Source organism: Microchirus variegatus (genome assembly GCF_963457635.1).
Source record: "Microchirus variegatus genome assembly, chromosome: 13".
NCBI lineage: Eukaryota > Metazoa > Chordata > Actinopteri > Pleuronectiformes > Soleidae > Microchirus > Microchirus variegatus.
The window spans coordinates 14882729-14895249 of NC_139814.1; the positions used below are offsets into that span (position 1 = coordinate 14882729).

The following is a 12521-nucleotide window of genomic DNA, read 5'->3' on the forward strand; positions in this document are numbered from 1 at the left end:
TGACTGGACAGCGAGTGGATGACGGACACCCAAACCCAGTAGCTCTCCCTCTGCAGCGTCCTTGGAATATTTTCACACAGGAACTGTTAGGGAATAGAAATATTTTCACAGGCTGCAGTCCTCGGCGTAGGAGAAGTTTGCCCACTGCAGGGGCTGTTGCGGCTGTCGTGTCTGCACTGTTTTTGCTCTACGATTTCCTCGGCGCACGGGCGTCTGAGAATCCCGGTGGAGCCCGACTTTGCGATGCCAAAACAGTGAGAGTGCGGCGGGCTCTCTCTTTTGGTCACCCTGCGCCTGTAGCATGGCTCCAGCCCGGAGGGACTGCAGTGGCTGGGAGATGCTCCTCCCGACGGGATGCCTGCTCCTCTCTGTTTTGCTGTTTCACCCTGCGCTGGCCAAGGTGTGCAACGACCGCACCAAACACGGACAGGACAACAGCTGGTTCACCAGGGACGGCAAAAACTTGCCCATCATGGTTCTCATGCCCATGAACAAGTCAGCCCCAATGAGCGGCATCAGCCGCGGGATCCAGCCCGCGGTGGAACTGGCCATCCAGCACATAAACGAGTCCGGGAAGTACTCCTTCTCACTCATCACCGAAATCTTCGACACCGAGGTAACGGGCATATTGCAGTAAGCTGGTGCTGACTGGTTCAGGCGTGTTGTTAAAACACAGCTGGAGTGTGTGTGTGTGTGTGTGTGTGCGCGTGTGCACTGTCTTTACGCGCGTGCCATTGCCCCCGCGGCGCTCCACGCTGCGTGCGTGTGCGTCCAAGGGGAAACGCTGGGGTCTGTTCTGTTTGGCGTCTGCACAGACCGACCGACCGACCGACCAGCTTGTTACCACTGCAGCAAAAGTAAAGTGCCGTCACCTCATCACCCCCCAACCCCCCCTTCCCTCGAATGACAGCGCGGTCCGTGATAAGTGTCTGTTTTTCATGTTTCGTCCATTAATGAGCGCTGATCGTTGATGGTGCATTTTAACGCGTCAGAAGACACTGCATCACTCGGGCAGTCCCCCCCCCCCCTCTTCATTGAAGGGTTACCGCATTCTCGAGATGCAGCGGATTGACCAAGATGTCTGATCATTCAAATGTCACTCATTGTCGTGGTGGACTTTTTCATTAAAACGCTTAACTTAGGTCTTGTTTTTTTCACTTAGGTGTGTGTATGACTGAGGCTGGATTGCTGCTCTGATGATATTCAGTCACAAATTCAGTGTATATATATATATATTTTTTAAAAACGAGTTGGTTCTCCTGAAGATGGCGGTAATTGGATATAGGAATTATTGTGACTCCTTGCGAGAGCTGAATCTCACATCTTCCTGATTTAGATCTGTTGACGTGGTGGTGACAGTAACAATAATTAAAGGTTTTCACTCCTGCTGAAGTTATCCCCCAATCCAGTCATGGATCTCCATATTATTACACTTTATTCAACAGTATGATTTACGTGGATACATTATAATCTGTTTAAAGGTGTCATGGTGATTCTTTTCCCCTGAAGCCTTCAAGTGTAGTCGTTCTCATTGTTTGTTCTGTGAAGCACAGTCACAGTACTGTACGTGCACAGGTGTGTCGCTGTGAAAGAGCACCCAAATCTCCGATTGACAGAGGTAAGCCCTCGCTGGCAGCATGTGCTAAGACCATGAGATTAATATGGGGAACTCGTGAGAGCAGTGTTATTCGATGACTTTGTGGTAAAAGGTTAAACTCTGTCAAACTCTCTCTGTTGGCACCGACGATCCCATCGTATTTGTTTACAGGCCGGCTGATAATTCAAGATGAGATTTTTAAATGTCACAAATGACATAATTTTATGGATGCAATAAAGTAAAGCAACAGAATAATGCTGTGCTGTATTATGTAGAGTATAATAAAGAAGCAGCCCGGAAATGTGATTTCAAGAAATGAGAAACACACACACACACACGCACAGCTTCCCTACATGCCAAGCGCTTATGTCAGAAAACAATACATGCATCAGTGCGTTCATTGCAGCTAGCAGCAGGCCAAGTGTGTGCCTGTGTGTTGTTTGTATGTGTGTGTATGTGTGGGCACTGGGATTTAGCCTAGCAGATGTAAGTAATCAGTCCCTGAGCAGAGGCTCTTTATCCCTTTATCCCCTGTCGGTGGAGCCACGGGTAGACGGAGCAGGCCCAGTCCATTCCCTGGTGGTGTCGAGCTCGGTGGTGGTGCTGATGAAGGGGATGGTTCACTGGGGGGCTGTCCCGTTGTAAAAAAGGCCCGAGAGCTGACGCTGTGCTGCTAAGATGAGGCACTTGGAGGTTAGAGGACTGAAGCAGTTGTTACTGCAAGTAGAACAGTTCTCCCGGTGTGGACTGAGATAATTGCTGAATGCACTTAAGCTCTAAAACCAGAGTATTGCAGGTGGAAAAGGGGGGAAAAAAGGTGGTTTATATCAACTGGAGGGCTTAGTGAAGGAGCCAGAGTTGGTCCTCCATGGCAGCTCTAGATGTGTGAGTGTGGGTTTTAGAGTAGCTGAGCACTGATACTGTAACTCTGCAGGCTTAAAGGATGAAAGCTTTGGAGAGGATGGGAAGCAGTGCAGGAGGATGGACGGGACCGCTCGGGCAGCGATCACATTTTTTAGGCTAAGATATGCAAGAATACAGGTTTACAGGATGTGTGACAGGACTGAGACAGGCCCGAGAACTCAACAGTGGGAGGCTAACTTTTTGTGTTAGGGAGACATGAATGTAAAGATCTTGAATCAGTAGTTACAGAAGACACTCCAGGACTTGACTCTTTCTCAATGTGTTTAATATTGACAGTATTTTCTAACTGCCATAGTGATCGGTGGTTCGTTTGGCATGGCTCACCACCTCCATTTTGCATTAACAAACAGAACAGCACTTTTGTCACACAGCGTCGGCGCAGTTTACAGACACCTCTCAGAGAAGGAGGCGCGCAGCCTTTCGCACGTATGTGCTGTGAATTTTTGCAATTCGGTAAAGAACATCGCGGCTTGAATAATTCATCTCGGCCCCGCATTTGAACAGTTGTTTGAACTGTGAATGAAAAGTGACAGCCTGACCACCCATGCATCCTCTGGGATCCGACACCTTTTGTTGTCAGTAGTAGAATGGAGACGTTACTTTTGATGCCATCTGATACCATAAGACATGAGGGGGGAAAAAGAAGGATATGGTGATGTACTGTTTGATGCCCTTTCTCAAGTGTGTAATCGTTTCAAAATGGGCGAGATTAATAAACGCAGGATATCACCCCCCTTAAATAGTGGTGCAACTGATAAAATTGTGTTGCTGCATTGGCTCTTGGGGCTTCTTCCTCCTCTCTTTTGTTGTGAATCTGGGGACCTGTAGGCAACCACAGTCTGGGGTCTGGAGTATATAAAGGCAGAGGAGCTGCATTTCAAGGTGTTTTGGACATTTTGTACTTACTGCTTGCACCAAATATTTGTGTATTTTGAGTTGTATTGTGTGTAGAGTTTGACTGATATGGGTATTTCTATGGCTGAGGCAACCCATTGACAAAATGTGAGTTATCTTTAGCCCAAATGTTTGGCTGTTTTTCTTCCATCTGATAAAATATAAGAGTTTAATAATACCAGATAATACACAAAATTGCTTAACTTTAGCAGTATTTATTAAATGACAAATGGCCTTTTTCTCCAATTCAAATGGTGTCTCCGCTGTAGTGAACTCACACACTTTGGATAAAAATAACTTATGAAATAAAATATTAAATGCGTGAAACAGGCAATCGGAGAACTAAACTTTGTAAAGTCAAGTTTTGGATGGAAAAAAAAGTTTAAGTGACAGCAGAACGGTGATCATTTTGATACCAAATTTATTTTCTCTGATTTTTGGTCATTCAAGGATATCACTTTATTTTCCTCCAAAGCTTTAGGTCATAACCTCCGAGGCAGATTGTCTCTACGGAGGCAACAGGCAATTTGATATCAACTCTTGGAAACTTTCCATCTGTGCTCAATTTGACAAGAAGAAGTCCTCATTTCTTGGAAGAAACCTGCAATGAATGTATTTTAAGTGACTCTTTGCTATCATGTTTCCTGTATTCTTAGCAGTCCGAAGAGCGAACACATGTATTGTAAAGGAAAATCAATACGACCGCAAAGACACAGAGTCTAGAGTCCGAGATGTGGATCTCGCCCATGTACGGTGCACCAGATACGGCGTGCAGATGGTATTTATAGTATGTGACTATGCAACACCATGAACCCCCTGAGACTATGTTAGCAGTGACCTATGTTCAGGTACTGCACGTAGAGACATGTAAAGTATAAACCGTTTTTCCCTGCTGTCTTTAGAGGACTAGATGCAACATGTCACATTTATGCCATCCTGAAAACCACACCGGGAAAAGAGCTTTCCCCTCTTGAGTGTACGTAAAATATTCTGTCAGTTTGTCAGAAGAAGCTGCATTTTCCTGTGAAAATGCATTACTATAATGGAGGTCATGATGCTGTTAAGCATAGGTCCTGAGTTCAGGGGAGCTGGTTCAGCGCGCTCTGCCTTTTTTTTTTTTTTGGCTTGATGAGTTGTTTTAGCAATAAATCACATGTCTGTAGTGTAAGTCGTTCACAGATTGGTTCAAATTGAGGGGTCATATTACCTGTCGTTTTCTATGAGACGGTGACTATTCAGGGATAATAGAGAAAAGCAGCCTTGTGACAGCCCGGGTACTCTGGAGGCATACAGAAAGTGCTGAGTGTGGCCACGTCCACTGACCTGACACAGATAGTGGGGATCAATGTACAGCAGCCCTTCTTGCAGAACGGACAGTATCTCAGGGAAGAATTGGAGAGAGAGAGAGAGAGAGAGAGAGGCAAGTGAGAGGGAGCTAGAGATGTGTGGGGTTATTAGATGGAGATTCTGAAATAGGATTATATCATCCTCTGTGCAGGAAGAGGAAATGGCCAGTCTTTTAATTCTTATTGGATCATAAAGTAATGCCATTTGCGTTGCTTCTCTTTGGCTACAGATCTTAATGGTCATGCGAGGGGGGGAAAAAAGCAATTACACCATGCACAAAGTACGATCATTAGATCAGTAACAGGCTCCCAAAATATAAAAAAAAATGTTGTGAATCACTATGTTCATATCATAATTTGTTTTTTGTCTGATTGACTCCAAGTTAAAGGGACACGGGCTATTATTTAATAAAGCTATTAAATGTGAGCTTTAACTGCTGACCTTTTTTCCGAGTCTGAGTTCCAGTGGCCTGGAGGGATCTAGCACGATAACTAGAAATGTGAACTTTCCTGATGAAAAGACCGTTGTTTGCCCTGAAGCGGACTTTACAACAGATAGCCGGACACAAGCACATACACAGTTTAAAGGAGACATATTATACCCTATTTCTCCAAGTTAACCTAGTTCCCTGGTGTCCTAATGAACATGTCTATGACATGCTTTGGTCAAAATACCTGAAGGATGAAGCATCACGACAGCTTCAAGACACATCTTTGCCCTGAAATGAACCAGTCCCTTGGAAATTAGGCTCTGCCTCACGAGGACCAGGTTTTAGTCTCTATGATCTATGTCCTGACAGGTCCAGTAGGTCCTACAGCGGTAACAATCACATGTACACACTCACACAAATAGACACAATTAGCACATGCACTCTCACATATGGTCAAGGCTTTTTTTCCACTTGGATCCCTGCAGCACTGCCTGAGGTCATGATGGTGTTGTCAGCTGAGTACCGAAACACAAATATAGTCGTCTTATTATCGCACTGCTTTATTGCACAATTGACACCACAATTAATTGAACGGGTGTTTTTTCAGCTATTTAAAATCTTATTTTTATGAAGGGAGAAAGTGGATTTTACATTGCATTCTCAGTCAGTCGTTTTTCCCACATTTTTCTCACCATGCTCAAAACCCACTGAAGAAAATCTTGACCTGTGTTTTCTGTTGATCCCAGAAGTTTGTCCTAAGAAAACCTGAAATAAGTTGGACTGCTCCACTTCACTGGAACATTACTCCACCACACAGCAGCATCTCCTTGCTAACATATTAACCACACAATGCTTTATTTGATCTAATATTGTTATTCCGGGCCTAAAGCGCAATTGGCGAGTTCAAGTGTGACAAATTAGCCTTATGGCCTCTTCCACACAACAACCTTACATTTGCCTGCAGTAGATTACACTGTGTGTTGACTGAAATCTCATTCTTTGTGCAAGTGCATCGCTAATTGGACAGAGAGCTAGTGTGTTAGGATGTGTCTCCCGTCTGTGGAGTCGCCCTGCAGGGCCTGATGTACCAGTCAAGTCAAGGACTAATCACATGTGAGAGGCAATGGCTGAATTCTCTCCCAAAAAACACCTTTAGCGAGTCCCATTGGTTGTTAAAATATGTGTTTGTCCACAAGTGCTGCTGGAAGTTGAGAAAGGATGAAAAATAGTGTGTACCCTTGAAGTGTGAGTGGAGTACTTATGCAAGTATATTAGTCACTGGCTGCTGAATGTGATTCTTCAAGATGGAACCAATCACCCCACAGTGATGTTGTTGAGAATCAGACAATTACTCCTGCTAAAATTCAACTCGGCAGAATAATGACGTTAAGGGTGTCGCTGTCATCGCTGTAATTAATCTGGAGCAGTCTAATTAAGCTATTTGTTATTGAACCAAATAACAAACTGTAAGGGTGCCCTGTTTCCTGGCCCTGCACATGTTCTTAATGTGGTCAGCGAGCTGTACTGTGGTCAACACTATCGTTTAGGTGGTGTGAAATGAATGCCAACCTAGTATTAGCACAGTATGCTTAAGTGTCAGAAAGTGAAAGAGGAGGTACTAGTGATAATACTAATTCATCAACAGCTCTTTTTATAGTTGATTAATCTGTTTTGAGTGTTTAAATGAAAACACTTCACACACAAATGTTTGACGTGTTGGGGAATCTTGTTCTGTGGTTGGACGGTTTTTCCACAGAAGTCTTGAAGGCTACCGTAATGATGAGCATATGGGCGCAAAGCTCTATTTCTTTGCTTTCTGATGTATCCATCCATCCGCCTTCTACCACTTTATTCTCCACATAAGGGTCGTGAGGTGCTGTGTCAATCTCAGCTGGCATAGGGTGAAAGGCGGGGTCACACCTTGGACAGATCCGCCAGTCCATAGTTTTTTTAATTTTCTAGATATCACAAACGGTCTAGGATTTACGGGAATGAGAAGTACGCATGCCAATTCCTGTCGGTGATGGTCACACAAGGGTCAAGAACATAGTAGACGACTAAGAGTAAGAGAGGCAGCATTAAGTACATTCTCAAATTGTACCTGGAAAGATTGATCCAGTATAAAATCCTGCATATGTTGCCTAATTACATCGCACTGGTGCATTTAAAGCTGTAATGAATTAAGCTGATGATAATCAAATAGGGTTCAAATGAATATGTCACTGTCATATTTGAATCTCCATTTTCTTGGCATCGTCCTATTGTGTTTTCCCCGCAAATACTTTAATGAGAAATCTGTTGGCATGCCACTCCTCCACACACATCCTTTTCTTTAATTCTTTTCTGTGCTGTTTTTTTTTTTTTTATCGAGGACAATGATTCCAGAAGGTGGTGGCCCTGGCATCTGGCCGCTATTAAGATTAAACAAGCGGTTACTCTCAGATTCACATGGCTGTACTGAGGTGCCGAGGAAGAGGCGCAGCCATTGGGAAATCACCCAGGAGATGGAAGCGGGGGTGGAAGGACGGAGGAAGAGGTGGGGGATGCAGAAAAGTGGTAACTCAAAGCTGGCGAGAGATAGCAAAGAGGTGGAAAGATGAGACATGGAAGGTGAGGCGAAGTAACTGCAGGATGTAAATCACTTAAAATGCAGCTTCAGCTTTTAGGAAATGATAGACAAAATAGGGTTAGCTGGGATGAGGAGGAAAAAATCTCCCATCTTTATTCACTGCTGCCAAGAATACTGTCAAGATGGCTGCTACCACATTGAGTGCAAAAATTAAGTCGGTCTGACTGCTGTTGTTATAAAGCTGCTGCTGAGCCACGGCCAAGACATTTGCACAGACAATTAACACAGATAATGTTCATACACTGCTGTAGCTTTGGGTTTGCTCATTCTAACTTCAAAAATGTGGATAGAGGGTTTTTAAATTCTCCCAGGGTTCTTGATTTGGTGGGCGAAACCTTATGGTTTCATAAGGATACACGGTCTGTGACATTGTTTACTGGAATCACCTCTGCAGACACGATACATGAGGATATGTGTTTGTGTGCTTATGGTTACCAACCCCAGGAGAGGTGTCCTGCTGCTGCATGTCTGTAGAATTTCCATCACTAAAGGGCTGCACATACAAAAGGTGTATGAGGGGAGGGGGACGGGCAAATCGGAGAGACGGGTAGCATGTGAGAGACTGTAAAATGTGTTGCATCTCCTCAAATGTTGTTCGACTTTTAACGCTTAAGCTTAACGGGATCTGACAAGGATGTGAATATTTCACAGGGTTGTTTTTAAAGAGCGTCTTCTTTGCCTCTCAGTACCTTCTTTGTCAGCCATTATTACACTTTAATCGTTCAAATTTTACCTCCCATCCCCTCCCATCACTCCATCACTGTCTGCTCCTCTCACTCCACCACACACAAACACCATATTGTCACAGGCACAGCATTCACCTCTGAGCCTCGCTGTCCCTTTCCCGTGAGTGGACAGGAATGAAAGGATTATTGTGGAGAGGGTGTGGCATTGTCATTAGAGATTGGAAAAATAGTGCATGTTCCTGTCTGGTGCTCTCAGGGGAGCCCAGCACAGAGCAATAAGCAGAGAGAGTCTGTCCTTGTCAGTGCTGTAATTACATTAAAGCTCATGTAATTTTTGGTCAAAAAAGAGGAGCCAGCCATTGTGTGCTTGAAGGTGTGAGTGTGTGTGTGTGTCATGGGTTGTGTATGAGTGTGATAACTTTATAAAGAGATAATGACTGGTGCTTGCATGGTTTCACACATATTGTGCGGTACGTGTTGGACTCGGAGGGTTGGTGACTCAGTGGGTCTATGTGTGTGTGTGCACTTGTGCATTTGCGTGATAATGGCTGCGTGCAATGTGTTTGATGATAGCATGAGTGCACCCAGTACCCATGGGTGAATCGCAGTTAACATTTTGCTCCCAGGGGGGCACGTTGGCTGTCATGGCCACAGCTGCATTGTGTGGCGACTTCAGCATGTGCCACGGATGAATAAGGACATTTCCGTCTTTTGTCTCCGTGACATGTACCTTCATGTTTAATCTTGCTACAAAGTGATCAATCTCCAAACTCCAACCACGTGTAAATAAAATAGCCTGACCCATGTTACTGACAGGTTAATAGTATATCAGGGTGTCCGCAGGGTCTTAAAAAGTATCAAAAAGTCACTTTTTCAAGCATTTACATATGACGTCTTGCGATAGCGAACACACTCCTCCTGGCGTGAAATAATATCTGAAATAGCACGAAATATACTCTAACGCGTTAACGGCATCAACGGCAGTTAACAGCGTCAACACAAAATGCCTTTCAATGACGACTGACCGGAAAAAGACGCGTGTGATGTAATGTTTACGTGAATCCTGATTGTTAAAATGAGTCTGTAAAGTAGCGCTAAACTTTAAAAACCGAGGCACACATACGCAGTACACAGGTATGCTGATTATTTGTAGCGCTGCTCTTTTCATTTAATAAATAGACCGCTCCAGTTCGACTGTAGGCGTGCTGAAGGTGCTAAAGGAGCTAACGGAGCTAATTGGTAAACGGTGCCTGGACTCCGGTGCCGTGGCATGTAAACATGATGTCATTCGCTTCCTTTTCCGGTCAGTCGTCACGGAAACGCGCCATTTGTTGACTCCGCTAACACCTGTTAGCGTGCCCAACACTATTTATAATACATGAATACTCATTATTATGTAGTTTATAAACACAGTTCCAAATGTTTTACTCATCCCATCAGCTGACGAACAGTGTCCAAATAGCTGCTGTATTCAAGCAGCCAATCAGAATCCACTTCCAACAAACGAGCTCTTTGTCGACTTACAAGGGACTGCTCTCTCACCTCTCGTGTGTCCAGCAGTTGCTCAGCACATGAGTAAAACATTTATAACTGTGTTTATAAACTACATATTAATGAGTGGTCATGCATTATAAATGATGAATTCAGTATTTATTAATGCTTAGTGTGTACTTATTATAAAGTGTTACCAATATGGGCAGCTGTTTACAGCTTGAAGTGGCGATGAGGTCTTAAGATATTTTGAGATGGTCTTGAAAAAGTCGTCAAAAGGTATTGAAATTAGCTTCAGGATTTCTGCATATACCCTCTATATGATTTCTAATATGCTCCAAAATGATTGCTTAGAGAAAAAAAAACAACCCAGAACATATGGAAGAAAATTAGGGCTGTCTTTGTAGTCGATGTGCTGTTTACTTGAGGGACTTAAGTAGCCACAGAGTGAGTGCTCCTCAAAATTATTCCGCTGCTTCAGTCCATCCTCTCCACTCGGTAGAGTTGTCTGCGATGGGTAATTGTCATTTACTAACCGAGCCGCTCTGCAACCAGGTGAAATGTTTTAGCTCCACACATACCGTAGCAGTAACCAGTCATTAGTGGAGCCACTAATGACTGGTTTTTCCCTCTTCAGAGTAATTAAAGAATACCCTCATTTCTTAGCAATTAGACGAACATTGATCTATCTATATAGTTTGGGCTGAGGGACGCGGCAATGAAAAAAATCATAATATCATAATCATAATAAAAATGTCAATTTCAATACTTGTCACAATATAAGTCAAATCATTTCTTTATTGATCAAAAATGTCAGAAAACTTGTTAAACAGAAATATGTAATACAAATTTGTCTCTATATATAACATCACCCACATTGGAATTTATATCTTGATATACTATATGTTACTGAATTATTCCCAGCCCCATTTATAATGCATATGAATGATTTTTCAGAATCCCTTCATCAAAAGTGAGAGCTAATTTAATATTTACACAGGAGTTTTGTAATACAGTGATTTTATAATGTATAAATGATTGATTCTACCTTTTGTCTTCCACGCTTTGATGATTTGCTTTTCCTGGCTAGCAGGTCATTGCTGTGGTTTCAGCCACACTGATAAGGAGTTTTGTGGAGCACTGCTCCTCTCATTTAGTATTTTGTCAAAAAAAAGGCTCCTGAATTTAATACATTAAAGCTTCTTTGAGCAATAGTCATGCTTTTGTGCTCATCTAGCTGAAAGGAATCAAAGTGTCAGTTTGAGTTTTGCAGGGTGTCTGCAATTCAGTGTTTGGTGTGTGTGTTTGTGTTTTTGACAATTGTCCAGCTTTATCTTACTGTACGTTCAAGGATGATCCGAAAGTATATCTACTGCGATTCGTTGCGGGTAATGTGCCTCGGCTCACGTCCATGTGGTATGCTGCAGCTTTTTGCTACAGCAGTCTCTGGACACGTATCAGACCTTTGTCCATTAGTGGCTTCCTCTCCCCCCCATCAGTGATTGCTGGGGCCTGTTTCGCAGGAAAGCAGTTGGCGAGCCCATTGTGTGCCAAGAGCGATAAAGGCAGACAGTGGAACCACAGATGTAACCTACACACAAATACACGCGCACACACTCCTTGCTACACTCCCTAAGTGCCCATACACACAGTAGTGGTATACACATCTGTCATGCCCATCCAGTGCAGGCAATCATGCCACATGCGAGCACAAAAGCCTGTGCAATGATGATAAGAGATCATTTGCAACCAAGCTCTGTCTGCTGAGGCTGAGTCCTAATCTTTCACGCATGTGTGTGTGTGTGTTTTCATAGTTGGATAATGAGATAGCAAAACAGATTAAATTGTGCTTTCTTATGTTGTATCACGGGAACTATGTTTTGTGAGTGAAAAATAAAGCTACATGGTAACATGCAGACAAACAGAGACCATTAAAACGCATAACCTCACCATTTTTCACAGATGTGGCTAAATGTTGCTCTACAAACTGTCACAGACTACAGAGGTAATTGTGGCTGCAAAGAGTAGTTAGTGTTACAGGAGCACGTGTCAGACTGCGGCTGATATATGGGGTGGGGTCCTGATTGGACAGACCTGTGGCTGCCTGTCTGACTAATGAACTGTTACTGTAAGGCAGTGAGGCTTTTATTGGCTTCTTTATGCGGAAAAGGAAGGTACACTTATAACTTGGCCCGCTGTCAAGTTTTTCCGAGTCAATTTCTACATGTGTATGTGCACAATTGGACATGTACGTAATAACATACTCGTACACAGGGTCTGGTTTTCCTTGTAGAGCTGTTGTGTCTCTTGGTAATTACTCCCAGGCTGCATTTTTTTTTTCGCTGACCAGGCAACAAACTGCTGGATCAGACTCGATGGTAAATGGTCTGTTCAAAACATAGGTAGGAAAGGGAGATGCAGGGGTGGTGTTTGCGGAAGTTTTATTTTCAATTAAATGAGGGCCAATCCTGGTTAATCGTGTGTGTGATTGGAAGTTGAGCTGCATTGTCATTCTCCAAAATC

The 12521-nt window shown here is 43.5% G+C and overlaps 1 protein-coding gene across 1 annotated transcript in view; it reads left to right on the forward strand.

Annotated features, from left to right (window-relative positions):
• Positions 1-301: 301 nt before the first annotated feature.
• The window catches only part of gabbr2 (gamma-aminobutyric acid (GABA) B receptor, 2), a gene marked incomplete at both ends in the record, with an annotated part of 170458 nt that continues 158238 nt past the window's right edge, over positions 302-12521 (forward strand). The window contains one exon of the mRNA XM_083899305.1: positions 302-616. Coding sequence (XP_083755431.1) covers positions 302-616 — 315 coding nt within the window. The remainder of the gene's footprint in view (positions 617-12521) is intronic.